We start from the raw sequence: 21,582 nt of genomic DNA on the forward strand, positions 1-21,582 counted from the left end.
TTTCCGGTAGCGTTGATAGGGGAATCTGGAACGGGTCTTCACACTCAGTCTTTTTTTCTGCACTTTATCAGAAGAGTCGGGCATTGTGCACCTTGAAGACTTCTACTATTTGACCACCTTGCCACTGACAACTGTTGTCCGGTTCCCTTTAAAATGGCACAATGATCGCCTGATGGATTTCACACCTAGCCCAAATGGATTGCTGCCTATTAGCACTGCCTGCTCGCCTGGTCAGAGCAAGTGAATCACCAGGAAAACACCTCAACCTCCCACGTGCCCCATAAATTCGAAAGATGAAAAATGCTCCAGATTTTCCATTGTTGTGTGAGCCAGGGCCTAAATGGGCACAAAATCATAAATAATATACTCTGCAAGGTGGGCTGGCAGTGATAATCCTCAGCTGTTGAATGTGCAGTGCCCACTAAAATAGCTTTTTGAAAAAGGTGCATTCAAACACTTTGCAGTTTTTGGAAAGAGTCTTGCTCAAATCTTTGCAAAACTTCAGTTGGAACAATAATGCTATGTGAGTGGCATTTTGAAATGACTCGTACTGTCTATTTCCCCAGTGTACGGTTAATGGAGAGTGCTCCTGTTTCCTTCATGATGCATACCCACTGTAGTTTCACAGTGGTGTGAGAGGGAAGTCATGTTTTTGTTGTTTTTGTTTTGTCATTGTGAAATTGGGCAAGTCCAAGTTTGGTGCTTCATTAACTCTAATTTCTGTATTCGCAGTTAGCCTATGACTGTTAATGAAGTTGTTCATGATTTTCATCATGCCCAGTAAAGATATGGCATATTACAAGTCAACACTATTAAAAATTAAAACAACTGTTTAGATTGTTACTGCAAATCATTTTGGCATTTAGACAACAGACAGTATTAAGCGCCTGGTGAATACCTTACTAAATATGGACACAGGTGAGAGTACCACAAATCCATTTAAGGAACTCACACATCTCATTGTTAAGGATGGGTGAAAACATAAAGACTATGGAGTTTCCAGACTACCTGCCTTCATGGTTTCCACGAGACAGAAGGGAGGATCAAAACTCAATGAATCTTACCATTGTATCACTATGCCTCCCCTATCCAAACTAGACTGGGTGGATCTTAAAAGTATTAACCCAGTGGTTATGTGATTGAAACTTTATTCAGGGGCTGCACCCTTATTACCCAGGACACAGCAAATCTATCAGAACCATTAGTCATCAGCCAGTCTTAGAGATAGACACTAAAACAGTAGCAAGTCACCAAGAAGCCAAAGTGCTAATCTGTTCCCATTTGACTCCAAGAAACCTCAAAATCTGCTGTGACTGAATTAACTGTAATCTGTAAAAGGACACTACCTGTATCGAATGTGTGTGTGTATGTGTGTAGGACATTGCATTAATTTGTGGTAAGAGTGTGAGAATAAATAACCTTCTTCACTTTAAACTCGCAAAATCTTGTTGCTGAAATACTTAATTGAATTACACACTCGTAGCATAAAAAGGCGCTTTCCATACAAATATGGACAATAAAAGAGCAAATGCATTCTGTCCGTGACAATTTAAACAAGATGCTTAGCTTTCTCCAAATACATCATTAGTGTAAAGGACCACCAGATTTTGAATCTAACTTTTACAAAAGAGTTTTCACAACATCCTGCATAATCAACAGGTCAAGGCTAACGCTTCCCAGGTTATTTTGTGGCGAAATTCTTATATCATTAAGTTTCTTCAGCAAGTAAACTGTAATAAAATTTGACACTATCAGCGTTGTTATGGGAGCATCCCAAATGTCTTCCTGTCACAAAGCAATCTAGGTAAACTAGACTTTTGACTCAAAGCAGCACTTTATTTGATCTTGTGAACAATGATTTTAGCCTGTAATATGTTTGGTGACATGTAAAGAGCCTATGAGGTCAGTTCTCTGTACAATGGCTGGTTTAGCATCAAATATAATGCTTTTAAATCCCTAATGGAGAGTTTACCTAATACAGTTTTTATAAATGCTTCAATGCCCACCAGTAAACTAATATAATGAACCATCACTTGGGGGTGGGATTCACAAGATCGATAGAGGTTTAATACAAGGTGACAAAGATAGATTTATCAAACAATTAAACTCCCATATTTAATGAATACCAGTGTGTCTGTTCTCTAATTAGAACAAATGTTCTCGATTATCGTCTATTACCTCTGGGGCTTAGCCAGTTTCTCAGTCTTATCAGAGTAAGGGATGATGTAGTCAGTGATCATCTCCGGCTTCTGCAACAGGATACCCAATTTGGTTTTTATTCCTTTTGCCCTGGAAGATAATATTGAAAAAGTAGTTGTTTATTACATGAGGAATTACATCTTCAATTGTAACAAGTCAAACAGTTTGCAGGTTGACGCTGTCTCCTTGCATGTCAAAGCCAAGACTATTTTGATGTTTATCTGACTTGTCAAGTCCCAAGAAAATGTCATCCTTTGTATAGTGAGCAAATTGAATAATCTCAAATCAATTTTGATGTCGACTTCTGCTTACCATCAAGCCTTGTTTACAAACCCAAGCTTAAAACCTGGCTGCAGAACAGGAAACGGAGAGTTAAGAGTTGAAAGTCGCCATTCAGACTGATGGAAGATGGAAAGTGGTGTTTCTTAAAGAGCAGTGCAGCGTTACTGTGCTTCACCATTTGCACAAATGATTTGGACTCAGGAATAAGAAGTACAATCTCAAGGTTTGCAGGTGGCACCAAGTTAGGGAGATATAGTTGATACGGAGGAAAACAATTACAAGGCGCTAATAAACTTGCAGAATGGGCATATAAGTAGCAAACGTATTTCAATAAGAATTGTGACGTCGTCTATTTTGGGTAGGATGAAGAAGAAGTCCACATATTCCTTAAATAATAAGAATTGATAGTGGTGGAAGAAGTAGAGCAGGAGGAAGCTCATGTGGAGCATAAACACTGGCAAGGACCAGTTGGACTGAATGTCTTGCCTCTCTTTAAATTATGTTTAAAATTAGTCTGTTGGTGTGCATGTAAAAATGTAAACTCAATCTCAGACCTTTTGAGATCTAAGCTGCTTTGTTGCCATCAAACCAATGTAGGTGACATTTACAATGTGATTTTCTATCAGATATTAGGCTATTAGTCTCACATGTAAAGTGGGATATGAAACTACAGCTATTCAGCAGAATCAACTCAGCATCCCCCTGTAGTGAGGAAGAGTGTGGACACTGCAAATAGGGGGTTTGTAAGTGGTTGGAACAAAATACAGTAAATGTGTTCAGGAAGAAGGGGATTATGTAGGAGAAGAGAGATTTTTCTTATCATATTACACTGCTACCCAAGATGACGCATTTTGTTGAAACCTGATATTAAACATAAATATTAATGTTCATTATCGTAGACAAGGAGGGGGGGGGCGGTGAAATCCAGACTATTGATGGCATTGCAATGATTAGAGGCAATAATACTGTTTGCATGTTTTATACATGGATTTATATCTTTCTGACTGGGGATAATATTTTCTGGCAGGAAGAATCATACTACTTACACACACGTGGGGGCCATTCTGTGCAATGATCCTGGAATTCATTTAATGTCACAGTTGCTGATGAACCTCTTGGCAAATAAACAGTGTGAAGCCAATTGAATTAATGAGAAATGTATCACAAACTCCAGACGCAGCATATAAAACGCAATGTCCTTAAGTGGAAGCTAGGTAAACATGAGGGAGAAAAGAATCGAAGGATATGTTGATGGGATTAGATGAGGAAGGGTGCAAGGAAGTTCATCAGGAGCATAAACACTGGCATGAACTTGTTGGGCTGAATGGCCTATTTCAGTGCTGTATATACTATGTGAGATGCAAACGAGCCAAAGACAAATAATTCCAGAATAACAGGTTTACCTGTGTTTGGTGGTCAGCAAGCTCCAATTATACCGCACGACCCAGTACAGCCTTTTAACAACTGTGTTACTGCAAAGCTATGGTTACACAACCCAGTCCCATCTTTGCTGTTTATCTGTCATTGTCAAACAATGTGTGGTCGACAGTTTTCTACCACCAAAACAAAAGCAAATTACTGAAGATGCTCGAAATCTGAAATAAAAGCAGAAATGCTGAAAATACTCAGCAGGTCAGGCAGCAGTTGTGATGATGGAAACAGGGTTAATGGGTGGGACTGGAAAACTCCGCCCATCCAGAAACGGGAAAACCCCGCCCACCCTGAGACTGAAAATTCCCATCTGACGTCAACGGACCGTTAAATCATCTGTCAAATTGTCTGTCCCACCTGTGACGATTCCCGCAGCGGGAAGGAGTGGAAAATTTACCCTTACGCTTCAGGCTGATGACCTATCATCTGAACTCTATTTGTCTCTTCTCAGATGATGCCTGACCAGTTTAATAATTTCCAGCATTCTCCATTTTATCCTTCACTTTTCTAATAATCAGTTTGATATTGCTGCAGTACAAAAGCTTATCCCTAATTAATGAAATTGAGGCATGGAAGAAAAATGCCTTCTGCTTCTCAGATTCAAATAAACATTGTGATGTTTATAATGGCAGGGTGGTAAGGTAAACTGAGTTTATAACACCCAAATACAGAGGCAAATTAATCCTGCAGTGAGCCACTGTGTACAATGATAGGTTTAAATGCTTCGATGTTCATGGGTTTTATAAAGTCACACATTTAATTCTGAACATTTTGCTGCAGTACAAAAGCTTATCCCTAACTAATGAAATTGAGGCATGGAAGAAAAATGCCTTCTGCTTCTCAGATTCAAATAAACATTGTGATGTTTATAATGGCAGGGTGGTAATGTGAACTGAGCTTATAACACCCAAATACAGTGGCAGAATAATCCTGCAGTGAGCCAGTGTGTACAATGATAGGTTTAAATGCTTTGATGTTCATGGGTTTATAAAGTCACACATTTAATTCTGAACATTTTTTCTAACTCAACTAAATGTCAGATTTACTATTGTCAAGCTGGCAATATTCTTCAGTACTACAGTTAAATGTTGATCATGGCTTCATTTCCTTTTAATGCATTCAGACAAATATCGAGCGTTTGGCGATTGAACCCCCGAATGGAAAGGAACAGAAGTTAAAAAGATTTATCACCTTGCATTACTGTTCTGCATGATAAACAATTCCACATTGCCCTTGATGAAAACAACAATGGTACTGCCCACGTATACACCTGGGTGGACTAGTTCATTCTTATCACATGGGTTTTGGTGAAAGAGGAACGTGCCAAATGTCATTTGGCCACCCAGGCAGGAGTGGATCACTGACTGCTAATTCTTGGGAGGTGAGGATAATATTCCACAAACAGGCCAGGCTGGCAAAATGGTGTCTGTTTGCTCTTGTGGTTTACCCATGTTCCAAATGGATTTCAACTTGTAGCTTATTTTATATCTGTCTGTGAGCAACATAGATTGCTGGGTAATGTTGCAGGAAGTAAATAATATTTACAGCAAGTGCTTTACCTGCAAAACTTTACAATTGGTTTGTTCTCTTTAAAATGTCACTGTTGCCAGCCTGTTTAGCGGCGGCTGTGCCACCTCCCCAACTGCTGGTACAGAGAGATGCAATTGCTCAAGGCGCCCATTGTAACAAGCTGACTATTCAAAATGACCTCTTGGTTGATTTACTCGTTGTGAAAACACACTTCCTGACCATCAAATATAATGCACAAATTTGTTATACCGAATGCTTGAGGGATTCTCTGGAGTATGGAACATGAAAAATGTAACAGGAAAGCAGCAGCATGTGTGTGCAGCTGGACCCTTCGAAGTGCATGACAAGCTTGCTAAGATGTTTTATGTTCACCACACAGTCTCTGTTGACTGGCTATTAAAAAAATCTGAAAATAGCCCTACGTGAAGTTAATTGCATAGAAATTACAACCAGGACACAGACACCTTGGCCCAACCAGCTTGTGGTGGAGTTTATCCGGCACTCAAGCCACAGTCTTAATCTTGAACATCTTTCCCGCCCCCATATCCCCATGCAGCTTCCTTCAACTATCCCTCTATCCTGAACTTAAATGTTGACATGAGGCCAGATTATCAAAGTGGGGCCGGGGACACAGATGAATTCTATATTCTGACCCAGTGCCTCAACTGCGTTGCTCACGTAACATTTTTAAATGCCAGTACGCTGATTGGTAAGGAAGCAAGTTGAATTAGTGATACCCAACATCCCCATGAGTCAGGAGCTGACTGCCTGCTGCCAGCAGCAAAGGTAGACAGCAGCCATGGGGCCTGGCACTACCTAATGGAAGAGAGCAGGCAGATCTACAGAGGACCAGTAGCGTTAAGGCATGAGATGGAGCGTAAACTGGTAAAGATGAAGTCATGTGCGTAAGCGAGTGAAAGACACCAAAGGGCTCAATCATTTAAACATCAGCAAACAAACTCTTCATTCTCTCAACAGTGAACCGGGTACCTGTGTGCTAATGTGCATCAGATTAATCTGGCACGCCAAAATCCTCTGTGAAAATGGAATTGCTGACCTCCCCATCTTGTTAACCAGCTCCAAAAGGAACCTAATGGGTTGTTAATTGGAGGTAAGTTGGTCCCCACTCATTCGCCCCAACCCTCCAACTTTGAAAATCGCGAATTGATCTGGAGACGTGGGGATTCAGAGATGACCACCAGAATCATGATTTTTAAAACGTGCCAGAACCCAGTCCTGACCCCACCAGCATTTGAAAATCCAACCCCTGATCTCGGCTCCACTCACTAACTCCATGTAAAAAAAATGTTTCTTCTACCCTCTGTGTAAAATATTTTACATTAAATTTTATATCTATTGTTTTTTTCCCTTCAGGTCCCCCAAACACTATTAATGGTCTGGGAGTGAATTTTATGTTACATAATACTGCACAAGAGACAGTTGCAGATTCGCAATCCTTTTACACCTGCAAATTTTCACTTTGCACGGTAGCGCAGTGGTTAGCACTGTCGCTTCACAACGCCGGGGTCCCGGGTTTGATTCCCGGTATGGGTAACTGTCTGTGAGGAGTCTACACGTTCTTCCTGTGTTGCGTGGGTTTCCTCCGGCTTCCTCCCACAAGTCCTGAAAGACGTGTTGTTAGGTAATTTGGACATTCTGAATTCTCCCTCGGTGTACCTGAACAGGCGCCGGAATGTGGCGACAAGGGGCTTTTCACAGTAACTTCATTGCGGGGTTAATGTAAACCTACTTGTGACAGTAAAGATTATTATTATACTTCGATTGACGACATCATCATCTCAACCAAATTGTTTTTATTCCATTTTATAGAATAAATTGCTAGTGAATGCAGTGACGCATTCAAAAATGTAATGGTATTGGGTCATTGTGTTTTGGGAGTTAGAAGGTCACAGATCCAGCAGTGATGTAAGAAAGACATTATATTCTCTAATCAAGTCTGGAACATGGATGATGTGAGCTAGATGAATATGCATTTATTTATTGTTTCCATTTAAAATAAATTATCGTCATATAAGACGTTCTAGCCAATATACACAGAAACTAGAAAAATAAACAACTTTCTGTTGAAGGAAGGATTTTTTTCTGGGAGTGAAGATTTCCCAGTTTTTAGTTTTAGTAAATGTTAAACAATGGCAGTAGCAATGGAAATTCATTCTGATTTAGTCACGAGTATTTATTTAATAATGTGATAGATTTAAGAGAGTGTCAACTATTGTTTAAATATTCATAGAGCATTCATAGGAGCACTGAGGAAAGGGTGCATTCACAGTAAGAGAAACGTGGTAGTTATGTAGAGCAGAGTAACGATTTGGAACAAAATTAATTGGGCAGGAAGGGAAAGAGAACTTACTAAATGTACAGGGCATTAGTGACTGAGGTAATATCAGGGAAAACAAAACAATATTCCATCTAAATGCGCAAATCATTCACAGGAAAATAGATGATAGCACAGATAGAAATTAATGGATTTAATCTAATAGCCATTTTGGAGATATTGGGCTGGAATCTCCGTTTCGGCGGATAAATGCCAGCACCAACGGAGACTCCGTGGTGCTCCATGATGGGAAAATCGTTGCGATTCCCTCACCGATTCTGGAACACCCATGGATCGCGTGGAGAATCGCCGGGTCCCAGGCCACGCATGTGCAGGGCTGACAAGCTGCAGCCGCACAAGCCTATGCCTCTACCGGTTGTGTCGGGAAACATGGCGCCGGTTGTGCTGGACCACGTACCCGCCCACTCTGACCCCACCCCCACCCCCGGCCACACCTCCCAACACTCCCCCCAACCCTAGCACATACCCCCACCCCCCGGCCAGCAGCACGAATCCCGACCAAATGTGGCGCCGCTGGACACTGTCCGCAGCCGGCACGCCAGGTTCCTTCCTGCTGGGACCACACATGGCCCGCGCCGTCAGGAACATGGCCCATCGGGGGCGGAGAACGGCTCCTGCCGCTGAAATCGCAACAGGCAGTGGTTTGACGCCCCCTCCAAATCAGCGTCATCGAGATGCGTGCCAAAAGCAGTCGCAACATCGTTGGCACGTCATCAGACAGCCCGCCCCGATGCTCTGTCTCCGATGTGCCTCGACGACGCGGGCTACTTGTGGTCTCAGTGGTCGTGAGCCTGGCATGGTTAGTGCAGAGAGAGAGAGAGGCCATTCGGACAGTGTCCAACACCCCATCGAGAGCCGTGTCGCTGGCCGGGGGGCTTCTACCAGGGTTGGGGGGAGTCGTGAGGGGTGGCCAGGTACATGCTCCAGCACAACTGACATCATTTTTTCCGGTGTAATCTGTGCGTGTGTGGTGGGTATAGGCGTATGCGTGGCTGCAACTTGTCAGCCCTGCATATGTCCAGCACAGAGCCGGCAATTCTCCCACTGTTTTTCATGCATTCTGCAGGTGTTCCACGCGGTGCCAGTGCTAGCCCCTCACGGTAGCAGAATCGGTGCGGGTGTGGCACCGATGTTTTCCATTGTGAAACACCACGGATCCTCCATTTGCCTCAGCACGTAGGCGCTGGAATGGAGAATCCAATCCCTGATTTTTACAGATGACCTCATTATGAATGCTTGGCTGAGTTCCAAGAATGACTATTGGAATCAACCCTGTAGACATTGTTGACACAACATGTGAGGGATTGCTAGCGCTGTTTGATTGACATCATAGAATCTCCACAGTGCAGAAGTAGGCCATTCAGCCTGTCTGCACAGACCTTCTGCAAGAGCACCCTACCTAGGCAACACCCACCCTATCTCTGTAACCCCACCAATCCTTTTGAACGCTAAGGGGCAATTGATCATGGCCAATCCACCTAACCTGCACATCTTTAGACTGTGGGTGGAAACCGGAGCACTCAGAGGAAACCCACGCAGACACGGGCAGAAAGTGCAGACTCCACTCAGGCAGACACCCGAGGCCAGAAGTGAACCCGGGTCCCTGGCACTGTGAGGCAGCAGTGCCAAACACTCTGCCATCATGCTGCCCACATCTTTATCACTTCAGTTGGATAGACAACCAGTGTGATGGATTAATGCCAATAGTACAGGTTCAAAACCCCGTTCAGGCTGTGGTGGATTTCGGACCTTCTTCCTTGCTCTACTTATGGTTGAGGTTATGAGACTGTCCATTGGACCTGCCTCCAAACTGAAGAAGAAGAAGAATAACATCATTTTTCTTTGAAGAGTTTTTTCCAATACCTGTGTGTTTATTCACAGGACAAAGAGGTGTGAACTGGATTAAAGTTTTTTTTCATTCATACCATGATTGGCTGTGTATGTGATTGACATCTTACCAGAGGGCTGCTTTTCAAATGGAATATTGAATCATTCTTTTGGTTCCCAATTTGAGAACAGGGTTCCCCCATGGTTCATGACTCCTCTCAGGTGCTGTGAATTACACCTACCAACAAAATGGGCTTGGCTCCATCAAAATTGTGGGGAGGGGATTTGGAATGCCCAGCCTGCAAAGAGACCGGCAAAGTCTGAAGTGCTGCATGTGGGATCACTACCCAATCCCTTATCTATGCAAATGATCGGAAATGTGAATGAGGACGGGAATCCTGGAATTGGGCACTGCCCGCCACTTTTAAAGGCCTACCCACTCATCCCATCTTGGCTTTCGTGTCTGTCCACTGTTGAAGACACAAAAAGCAATTTGTAAGTAGTGGGGAATCAGTGGTCTTGGGAGAAGCAGGAACGTAAAGCATTAACATTTGTAAAGAAATAGTATTGGAGAAATTAACAAAATGGAGAAATTCAACAAATTTGTTGGACCTGGTGGCCTTATCCTAGGATTTTGAAGGAGGTGGCTACGGAGATATTGGATATATTGGAGGATAGGAAACATGGGCGTCATTCTCCGACCCCCCGCCGGGTTGGAGAATCGCCGGGGGCTGCCATGAATCCCGCCCCCGCCGGTTGCCGAAGTCTCCGGTACCGGATATTCGGCGGGGGCGGGAATCGGGCTGTGCCGGTTGGCTGGCCCCTCCGCTGGATTCTCCGGCCCGGATGGGCTGAAGTCCCGCCGATAAATTGCCTGTCCCGCCGGCGTGGATTAAACCACCTTTTGAACGGCGGGACAAGGTGGCGTGGGCAGGCTCCGGGGTCCTGGGGGGGGCGCGGGGCGATCTGACCCCGGAGGGTGCCCCTACCGTGGCCTGGCCCACGATCGGGGCCCACCGATCCGCGGGAGGGCCTGTGCCGTGGGGGCACTCTTTCCCTTCCGCCTCCGCCACGGTCTCCACCATGGCGGAGGCAGAAGAGACTCCCTCCACTGTGCATGCGCGGGAAACTTTCAGCGGCAGCTGACGCTCCTGCGCATGCGCCGCCCCGACATGCCATTTCCGCGCCAGCTGGCGGGGCAACAAAGGCCGTTTCCGCCAGCTGGCGGGGTGGAAATCCCTCCGGCGTCGGCCTAGCCCCTCAATGTTGGGGCTCGGCCCCCAAAGATGCGGAGCATTCCGCACCTTTGGGGCGGCGCGATGCCCGTCTGATTGGCGCCGTTTTGGGCGCCAGTCGGCGGACATCACGCCGTTTCGGGAGAATTTTGCCCCATAACTCTGTTATTCATGAAAGCAAGGAGAGAGAAAGCAGGAAACCGGGCCAATTGACCTGACACTGTTAGTAGGAAAAAGCTAGAATATATTACTACGAATGTGGTAAGAGTCACTTAGAAATTTATAATACGATTGGACAGAGTCAACATGAAGAGGAAATCATGTTCGACAAATCTGTGAGAGATTTTTGAGGTTATAACTAATTGGGCGGATAAGGTGAAATCAGTGAATATTGTGCATTTGGATTTTCAAATAGCAAATTTCACACAAGGTGACACAGTAACACAAGTGGCTAGTACTGTTGCTTCGCAGCAGTGTTAATGTAAGCCTACATGTGACACTAATAAAGATTATTGTTATGTAACTTCAGATCCTCAGCAATATGGTTGACTCTTAAGGGGCGGCACGGTAGCACAGTGGTTATCACTGTTGCTTCACTGCGTCAGGGACCTGAGTTTGATTGCCTGCTTGGGTCACTGTTTCGGCAGAGTCTGCACGTTCTCCTCAAAAGGGTTTTAGCTTTGACAAAGGGTCATCTGGACTCGAAACGCTAGCTCTTTTCTCTCCCTACAGATGCTGCCAGACCTGCTGAGATTTTCCAGCATTTTCTTTTTTAGATTTCATGTTTTTAGGTTTAGAATGAATATATTAGCAGAATGTTAAAGCACTAAAAATGCAGTTGACAGCGAGACAGTAAGTGATCGTTTTTAATACCCTAGCACATTACAAAGGACTAGTGCTGTGCTGCATCAAACTATAGCGTTGATTGTATATATTTTAAACAAGCAAAAAGGCTGACTTTTGGTGAAGCAATCTTACCATGTCCGGTTGTGTACTGGAAGTGCAATATTTCGTAACTTGCACAAAGTTTTAACATTGACTCTTCCTCATTGAGCATTAGCACAGCATAATTAAAATAAACCTGCACAAGTAGACCATCTTAGACTGGAATGTCAATGTGCAAATTACCTAATCTGAAAATAAACTGAAGCTTGTTACAATGAGAAATATAAAACCATTTGACATTTAAATGCCAGAGTCATCTGCAGTATGTTTAGATCACTCATTGTTTATTTGATAGTTATTATTTAGTTTTCCATTGCGTGCTCAACTTTCCAGGGCAAATTTACATCAGTCATCAGGGGTGCCTGGGGATTTCAGGGCGATCTTCTCTTATCTCAATGTCTTCAGAAAAGATAGTGGTTCATTGGTTTCCACCTATGTCCAGGGAATTGAGTTTAATCACTGCTGTTTTCTATTGTTCCTAGAGTTACATTACAAAGTACGACAGGGCCATAATCGAATCACTATAAACAAATAGAGGGATGTTGTTAAAGTGCAAGTTTACGTTAGCACATTGGTTAGCACAGTTGCTTCACAGTGTCAAGGACCCGGGTTTGATTCCTGGCTTGGGTTACTGTCTGTGCGGAGTCAGCACGTTATCCCTGTGTCTGCGTGCGTTTCCTCTGGGTGCTCCGGTTTCCTTCCACAAGTCCTGAAAGACGTGCTTGTTAGGTAATTTGGACATTCTGAGTTCTCCCTCAGTGTACCTGAACAGGCATCGGAATGTGGCGACTAGGGGCTTTTCACAGTAACTTCATTGCAGCGGTAATGTAAGCCTACTTGTGACAATAAAGATTATTATTATTTTAATATTGGAGAAATCTCAGGACTTAATGTATTTGTGAAAAGCCACAAGATTATTTTTAAAGTGCCATAACTCGGATAGCCAAGTGGTGAAGGATAGAATTCCAAGGGCAGAATTTTACATCCATCACACCGGCTGGATCCTCCAGGTCCGCCAAAGTCAATGATTTGAACGGTTCATCGCATTTTACATTCCCATCCCAGCCATAACAGGCTGCAAAAGTCTTTTGAATCATTGGATAGAGTGGTACAGCACAGAAGGAGGCCAGTTAGCTCATCGAGTCTGCACCCACTCCTCTGAAGAACAATCAGATGGTCATGTTCCCACCTCTTTCTCCATATCCATGCAATCTTTTCTTCACATATTCATAGAATTCTTTGCTACTGTTGAATCTGTGTCCACCTGACAGGCAGTATATTCCAAATCTTAACCTGAACCTTCACTCGTTGCATGGAAAAGCTTTTCCTCCTGTTGCCTCCTGTGTTTCTGACAATCAATTTGAAACTGCCCTTCGGTTAAGAACTTTTCCACTATCGCAAACAATTTTGACTTATTAACATGTTTTGAACCTTTCATAATTTTGATCAATACCTTTCCTTGGCTTTCTGTGGCGCAAGGAGAACAAATCTTCCTTCCAGTTCATCCATGTACCTATAAACCCTTGTCCCCTTTGTACTCTCTCCAAAGTCTTCACGTCCTTTTGAAAGTGTGATGACCAAAATTGGGCGCAATACTTTATCCAGCTGGGATGGACTCATGTTTCATATCAGTTTATCATAATTTCTCACCACTTGTGCTCTGTCTCTATTTCTAAAGCCCAGGATTCCATTTGCTTTATTCACTGTTTTATTAAATCTGATTTGTGCACAAGCACCCCCAGGTCTCTCTGTTTCTCACACCCCCTTAAAAATTGGACCAGTTCACTTGTAATATCTCTCCTCATACTCCTTAATAAAATGTATCACCTCACACTCTTCTGCATTGAATTTAATCTGCCGATTGTCCCATTCCACCACCCTGTCTCTTGAAGCTTATCACTATACTCCTTCCTGTTTACTTTCAGGTTTTGCGCATTCCGCAAGTTTTGAAAGTGTGACCTCTACCCCAAGTCTAAGAGTGTTAAAGACATCAGTGATCCTGGTGCTAAATCCTGGGAAGCACAACTGTATGCTTCCCAACAGTCCAATAAACAGCTATTCATCACCTTGTTTTCCATCCGTTATCAGTTCTGTACAAATGCTGCTTCTATGGCCGGAGTTCTCCAGCTGTTCACGCCAGCGGGATTCTCCGGTCCCGCCAGCAGCAGACCCCCTGCCACGGGTTTCCCGACAGCGTGGGGTGGCTTCAATGGGAATTCCCATTGACAGTGGCAGGACCAGCGAATCACTTCAGTTTGATCCCTTACACTGAGAATATGCCCCCTAATTTTAGATTCTCAAATCAGGTGGAACAACCTCGCAGCATCTAATCTCGGAATCTTATAAGTATCAATTGCCTCATTTTACCATATTTAATATCCAGCACTTCAAAGTAATTGTCAGCCAATTCACTGAACTAAATGTGGAGGGAGTCATTTTAACTTTGCCAGAGAGCATAAAATGAGTGACAATCTGTTCAGACACCAGTTATACATCTCACCCGGCTTTTCATGCCATTGACAATCTGATTTCATCCATTTTACAATATCATTAAAAGTTAACTTTCCATCCAGTTCTCCAAATACATGTGTCGGATTAATTAGCTTGCTATCCTGAATTGCAGTTCAGTAATTAAAACATACAGAATGAGACTGCTCAAACGAGACACTATCCCCTCCAAATCCTTCTTTTAGAAGGAACTATATCTTTTGTTGCCTCAACTTTCAAGCTGTTGTTTGATTTGTTTTTCCTTTAGTCAATGAACGTAACCGCATCGTATTTTTGTTAAAAGTCTACAGTAAAAATTGACGTTGTGACATAACTATTGTCGTGTTGTACATTGACACATTAAATTGGAATCTGGAGTGATCTAATCAACATGTTTTCTGAAGAAAAAGATTTTGTTTTACATAGAACATGGATCATATGAGCAATGGCACACGCTAAATAGAAATTGCTGATCACAACATATTTCATGTATTTCATTCATCGGATTTGTTCTCTTGCTTATCGATTGTAAAGCACAACAGTCGTCTTCAGAGCCAGTCCTGTGAAATGAATGTTTCCTGGTTGACAATGGAACTTCTTGGCTTTCTTAACATTTATCTTATGTAAACACCCATTTCATTGCACACTTGATAAAAGAAACAAGTTTATACTTCATTGAAGATGTGAGTTGCATTTTATCAATAATGACTAATTGGATGCATTGCTTGGTTGGATCCACAGTTGGTTGATCAGCATTTTACATCACATCAATTTAAAACAAGCTATTCCCTGTTTGATCGATTAACTTGCACTGCACTCTGGATAGGGTAAGTGATTGGATCGAATGCAATATTGCGCAACAATTCCATTGAATTTGTACAATAACTTATTGCCTGGAGTTTTGCAATAAAAGTGCTGAGGCAGTAACAATGCCAGAATTTGAAAGATAACAAGCCACTTGTTGCAATCTATCGCTTGACCTAGTTATCCAAAACACAACTTTTATTGTAAGCATGTCATTATGTGATTTATGTTTTGGAAATTGCTCTGTATAATAAGTCCAGATTCAAGTTGATGGAAATCTGTTTTAAATGTTAATAAAGGGGCCTCAAAAATTACAGCGCATTATTTGCATTCATTTAAAGATATGACACACATAAAAATTAACAAACTTAATACTCGGTCATTAACTTAAGCCAAGGTACATTTGCTCACCTTTCGAGGCATGTTGCTGGTAACGCAGCTAGCCCTTTGCACATTTTGGCAGTTCCTCTGCTTTGTTGCCTTTCAACAAAGTAAAGTCTCTCTTAACTTGAGCTTCTCCTGCTGCTGGCAGCCGAGCTGAGTAGATTATATACAGGCTTTCCTCCCTTGAGTGACGATGGTTGGTCAGCCAATTAAATCTTTCAAAAGCAGTTATAGTCCAGGGGGCGCATGACTGCCTCACTCGAAAGAGGGATCTGTAAACTAAAGCCTCCAGCAGTAAATGAAAAGATCAATCAGTGCTCCCAAAACAAAAATATCTTTCGTTTCAAAAACATTTACAGATGGCTGTAAGATTGCATTAAGTGGATTCTTAAGATGAGTTTTATTCTTCAAAAATATACATTTTGCTTTACCCAAACAGATCTTCAGTGGAAATCCACTGCATTCAATGGTCTGTGAATTTATAGTGGTATTCAACAATGAACTCTTTCGTGTCAGTGAAAGCAAACTGCCAAAGGACTCTCCAAGCGCATAGAAAGCATGCTAAAACCAGACAACTCACGGAGTGGTAGACACAACTCGCTGGTGGCAAAGGAAGTTAAAACTTTTAAACCATTTGTGAATTTTCTATGGACAATGCTAGCCTCAGAGCAGGTTGAGAGTTAGGGATGTGCGGATAAGTAACATGATAAGGTGCTGAATAGAAACAGAGCTGATTGGAAATGCGCTGGATGCTGTTCAGCCTTAAACATAGAAGGAAGAACTAAAAGCTTTAAGTGCAGCCCCTAAAGCAGAATGGAACAACAGCAATCTGGTAAACACCTGGAGTTCCGAAGTGCCTAACAAAACAAATGTGGGGGATTTTATTTTCCAGTGGTTCAGTAGTTATATGTAGCTTTTGTTTTTTTTTGGCAGAGTAAAGTTGGGGGTCACGGGGTAAGATTATAGTTTGAGTGTTGCAGCGATGAAGGCTATGGTGTGCAACAGCTACTTTTACTCTTAGTTTCGAAACATTATTTTCCACCAAAAATTATTTTTGACATTTTACGCTGAACCCTATTGTATATTTTTCTGTAATTCTTTTTGCTATTTAAATATTTCTACATGCGTTTCACCATATAAAAACTATCATTCACCTGAGGAAGGAGCTGCGCTCCGAAAGCTAGTAATTCGAAACAAACCTGTTGGACTTTAACTTGGTGTTGTAAGACTTTGTACTTTATAAATAGAGACAGAACACAAGGGTTGCTGTGGCCTTCAGTTGCCTCAGGCAGAATTTTCCATTTTGGAGAGTAAACATGGTTGTGGGTGGGTTTCCTGGTGTGTTTCCCGTTGGGCAATGTGGCAGGAACATGTGCTCGATTTTGCTAATTAATCAGAAGCTAATTAATTATGCGTCAGTGAGTATCTCTCTGAATCACATGGTGGGCCAGAAACTGATTTGTCTGCCCCACTGTTGCCTAATGGGGGTCAAAGATCTGGACGCCTTATTTAAATGCCACTTGAGAGCATACATTGACTCTCTCCAGCCCATCAGTGTGGAGGAATTGTTTCGAGATGACTGTGGCCCAGGGAGACAACAGCACCAAGGTTCAGCAATTTCTCCCTTGAGGCCCTCATCCTTGGAGTCCACCTGCACCGGGATGTCCTCTAACCGAGGGATGGCTCCAGGAGGTGCCAGCCTCACCTCACCGGTCTGGGAGGAGTTTACAAGGGGGGCCAGTTTGGCGCATGCCCACCTGAGAAACACCATCCAGTGCAGCAAGAGGATGAATGGTCTCATCCGCTCCATCAGGGTCATTCAACCCATCTCACTCCAATCTCACAGGCTCATAATGGCATCAGGCACTCAAAGGGTTACACTGCTCAGGGACCTCACACAATATTAGCAGGGGACACATCAACATTGATTATTGTAAGGGCCCTTCCTGTTGACTTCCTTTTTACCCCCCTTTCTTTATTTTTGCTGTTATCATTTTGATCCATGGATGCTTAATGGACATATATCTTTAAGTCGAGCAGGGGAAGAAAGGAATTCAAAACTTACAAAAGAGAACACTGGGCCCGGCATTGGACAGCAGAACGCAGACTTTTCGTCATGCAAGGGATCGAGAGGACTCATTTCAATTGGTTGGCTGATGGCCAAACAAATTGGGCAAAAGATTGTATTCTGCCCGGTAACAGACGGTGATTGGATCCTGGCTGAGTGGGATAATATTTTTCAGAAAACAAAGGAAAGACAGTCATCTCCCTGGATGCTCAGGGGAAAGAAGCTGCTCTCTCCAGAAAAGCTGCATAGCTGTACAGAGACCTGAATGAATCTACAGTGAAAACCATTACAGACTGGAAGCCGAAAAACTCGAGCAGAATGCCTAAATTAAAGGAAGGTGTATAGAAGACCACAATCTAAAACAAAGATTCTTATCCTTTTACTTATTATTTTATGCCCCTCTTTTCCCCTCTGTGTTTGTCTGTCTTATGTATGTAGAGGGTGTGGCAAGTTTAGTGGGGAGGTCAGGAATTAGACAAGAGTTAACCTATTGTATTTGTTGTATATTTAATCACAATTACTGTTATTCATAAAATTAATTGTGCTTAAATTGAGACTGTAATTATTGGGCAGCCAAGGGCCAAAGACTTTGGATGTTTTTGTCAGAATTATTTATTAATTTCAATTGTTTGCAACTCTGGGTCAAGTGGGGCTGGAATTGACCATGCATTAGTTCAGGGGGTCGTAACATTATCTCATGGACACTTTAACATCGCCAACATCTCATCTATCATTTTGTTTTATTCATTCATGGGATGTGGGTGTCACTGGCTAGGCCAGCATTTTTGCCCATCCCTAATTGCCCTTGAGAAGGTGGAGGTGAGCTACCTTCCTGAACTGCTGCAGCCCCTGAGATGTAGGTACACCCACAAGTGTCGTTAGGGAGGGAGTTCCTCATGCTTTACAAAGCCTATCCTCAGCCCATCCTGGGGAGGGCTCAGCACCCACAGCAGGCATGCATACTTCCCAATTTCTCCTCCATCTCTTCTCATCATGTCCCATCTATTTTTCTTCATGCAGGCCAGGCTTGTCCGTAACAAGGGCGAGAGATCCCAGAATGGATCCCAACATAAAGGAGATCTCCAAATTCAGGGATATTGCCGCCGGGTTGGCGGGGTGGACAGAGATTGTTGCTGTCGGGAAGGCAAGATCAGCCTCTCCCAGCAAGCCAGGATGGAAGAGCCCTCCATGAGTTGATCACATCCTGACATTCTCAGTGAGTGACATGCAATGTTGTATTCAGTCTGTTCCTGTACTCAACCTATCTTCCCTGTCTCTCAGGCAGCAGTAAGTTCAGACAGGCCAGCACAGACAGCATAAGCCCCAGACCTCAGCCCTCCTGGATAATGAGGGTCCGTTTGAAGAAGACCCATCATGATGTTCACCTGCAGCCTCCATCACCACAGAGATGCACACCCCTGTGAGTCATAGTTCGAGATTAGGCTCAGGGTCGCATTTTGGGGAACACCTCATTGACATGTCTTCTCAGCAGTCGGAGGTAGTGACAGCCCAGGTCTCTGGCACTTGTCTCAGCCCAGGTCTCTGACTGCTGGAGATCAGACAACCGCTGAGTCCGAGTCAGATAATGAGCCTCTAGAAATGATGATATCATACATGCTGGAGATACAACAACAAGCAGAGGGAAATGAGGTTGTGCTGCGAGAGGCAGTCAGCAGACTAGAGCGAAGGATGGAGGAGTCCGACTGTATTCAATCTGACATGTGAGGGGTGGTGGGCGGATGAGCACGTCAAGGTCTCCATGGGAAGGGTGGCGGCCGCCTTGAAGATTTTGGTCCAGCAGGTTTTGCTGGATTTGTCCTGGGATTTGCACTCAATCGTTATTGGCAACAGAGGGATCCATCAGTGGCTTGGAAAGAGGGTGGTAGGGCACTTTAACCTCCCTCTGGGAGCACCTTCTCCTCAGGGAGTCATTCAGGGGCCCTTGGACACCCAATGGGAACAAGAATAGCACCTGGAGACTCTAGAACCATCCACCCAGGCTACCCTTAAAATGTTCAGCCGATCCCAATCCCCTCTGCCTGTGACCCCCAACACCTCCTGCTGTATAGCCGGGGAGAGTGCACCTAATCCACAGGAGGACACACAAAGCAGGTTGTCACCCTTCAGGTGTCAGCCCTCTGGAGGACACCTGCAAAAGTCATCAAAGACAACAGAGTGTGCCGGTCAGCATGCTGCCTCCACTCTCCTGCAGATGTCGGGGATGCACCAAAATGCAGCAGTAGGTTTAGAAAAATTAAGAAACTTTCTCAAAAAGAGATGGCCATTTCCACTGGTCTGGTCATGCAAAAGCACAATCTATGCAGCCATGATGGTCTGTCTAATCATGCATGTATCTCAGTGCCCATTATACGTTTCTCATAAAGGTGGCAATGAATGCATCACATGCTGTTTACGCAGCGTTTAGGCTGCTGTGCTGACTTTCACTTTCCAGAGCTCAGAGATACCGGGTTCACCACTGATCTTTCCAAACTTGAGGACCTGGTGAATCATGAGGATTGAAGGGGCAGGTCCAAACGCTGAACTTGATCTCAATGTCACTGGTTGTAAAGATCTTTCAGTGCACTGGTAAGGCACTAAGGGACAGGAGGAATGTGCTCATGACCCATTGCCTGCACATTATTCCTCCTGGGATCTGGTTAGCATCTGGCATGTCTTCCGCATCATTCTTCTTTGATGGATCCCTCATGTGAAAACAGACGCTCTTCTCCCTCTTTAGGTTCCTGCCCTTCCTGCTCTTCATCATCCAGGGGGCTCTTGGTCTCCTCCACGTCTTCCTCTGGGAAGTGATCCCCCCCATTGAAGTGCCGGGTTGTGAATAGCACAGCAGACCAAAACATCAGAAGTAGATCTTCAGGATGCCAATGGTCTGCTCGAAGATGACATGTTGACCTATGTACTGCGTGTACCTCTCCTCAGAAGCATTCTAGGGATGATGCATGTGTGATACAGACCATCATTTGAGGTGGTATCCCTTATCCCCAAGCAGCCAACCCTGTAATCACTGAGACTCTCCGAATATGTGAGGTGCCTGGGAGTGATTCAGGATGTTTGAGTCATGGGAACTCCCATGGTACCTTGCATACACGTGCTTCTGGCGACTTCACATCAGTTCAATGTTCAGGGAGTGGAACCCTTTCCTGTTAATGAACATCAGGTGATGCCATGGAGCTCTCAATGCCACATGTGTGCAATCAATTGCACTCTGCACTCTAGGCAATCCTGAAAGAGCTGAAAACACCAGACATCTATCAACCAGGCTAGCTTCATTGAGTGTGAACTTCACATAATGATGAGCCCTATGGTAGAGGCAATCTTTCGTTTTCTTGATATACTTATGAGATGAGGACTGTGAGGTGCTGCATAGGTCTCCAATGGATCCCTAGAATGATCCACAGGCAGAAACACTGAGCACGATGGTGACCTTCAAGGGCATTGGCAAGGATATCTTCCGAGTCCATGGCCGTTAGATCCCCCCCCCCCCCCGCAGAATGTGGCAGCAATGATGCAACACTCTTGACAAACACTGACTGGCGCGGTGTTGTCTTTCATCATCTCTAGACAGGGAAGTCTTCTTCAGTTGACGCTCAGTCATGTCAGTCACCTCTGTGGATGGGTCTAACCTCTTCATCTTGGTGGCTCTTGTTGGGGCTCCCCTGAACAATGGACTTTAGGTTGGGCTCCCTCTTTAAGCTGGGCTTGGCAACACTTTCACCTCGTGAATCGGATCACTGACATCAAGAAAGCAGCATTGTGTTCACTGCAGCCTCCACCAGCACAGGGATGCAGACTCCATCATTTACTTCTCCTTCTCCCTGTGGACTGATGCATGCAATAGATTAATTAACACTGGGCAAAGATAGCAGACCTCCCTCTCACAAACAGAGAGCCAATATCATGCCTTAGAGCTGCGTTTGCACTACTAAATTTTTGCTGATGCAGCTGAAGTGCACACTCACAGTGCTGAGTGACCACGATGCCAACCCTGATACTTGAAATCTCAATCCCACAGATGT

General features: G+C 43.9%; 1 protein-coding gene across 1 annotated transcript in view; it reads right to left on the reverse strand.

Moving 5' to 3' along the window:
• Positions 1 to 15,676, reverse strand: part of LOC140426575 (regulator of G-protein signaling 5-like) — a 44,512-nt gene extending 28,836 nt beyond the window's left edge. The window contains exons 1-2 of the mRNA XM_072511513.1: positions 15,508 to 15,676; positions 2,179 to 2,289 (exon numbers count right to left, since the gene is read on the reverse strand). Coding sequence (XP_072367614.1) covers positions 2,179 to 2,289; positions 15,508 to 15,551 — 155 coding nt within the window. The 5' untranslated portion in view covers positions 15,552 to 15,676. The remainder of the gene's footprint in view (positions 1 to 2,178; positions 2,290 to 15,507) is intronic.
• Positions 15,677 to 21,582: the final 5,906 nt, after the last annotated feature.

This window comes from Scyliorhinus torazame, chromosome 7 (genome assembly GCF_047496885.1).
Source record: "Scyliorhinus torazame isolate Kashiwa2021f chromosome 7, sScyTor2.1, whole genome shotgun sequence".
In the NCBI taxonomy this organism is placed as follows: domain Eukaryota; kingdom Metazoa; phylum Chordata; class Chondrichthyes; order Carcharhiniformes; family Scyliorhinidae; genus Scyliorhinus; species Scyliorhinus torazame.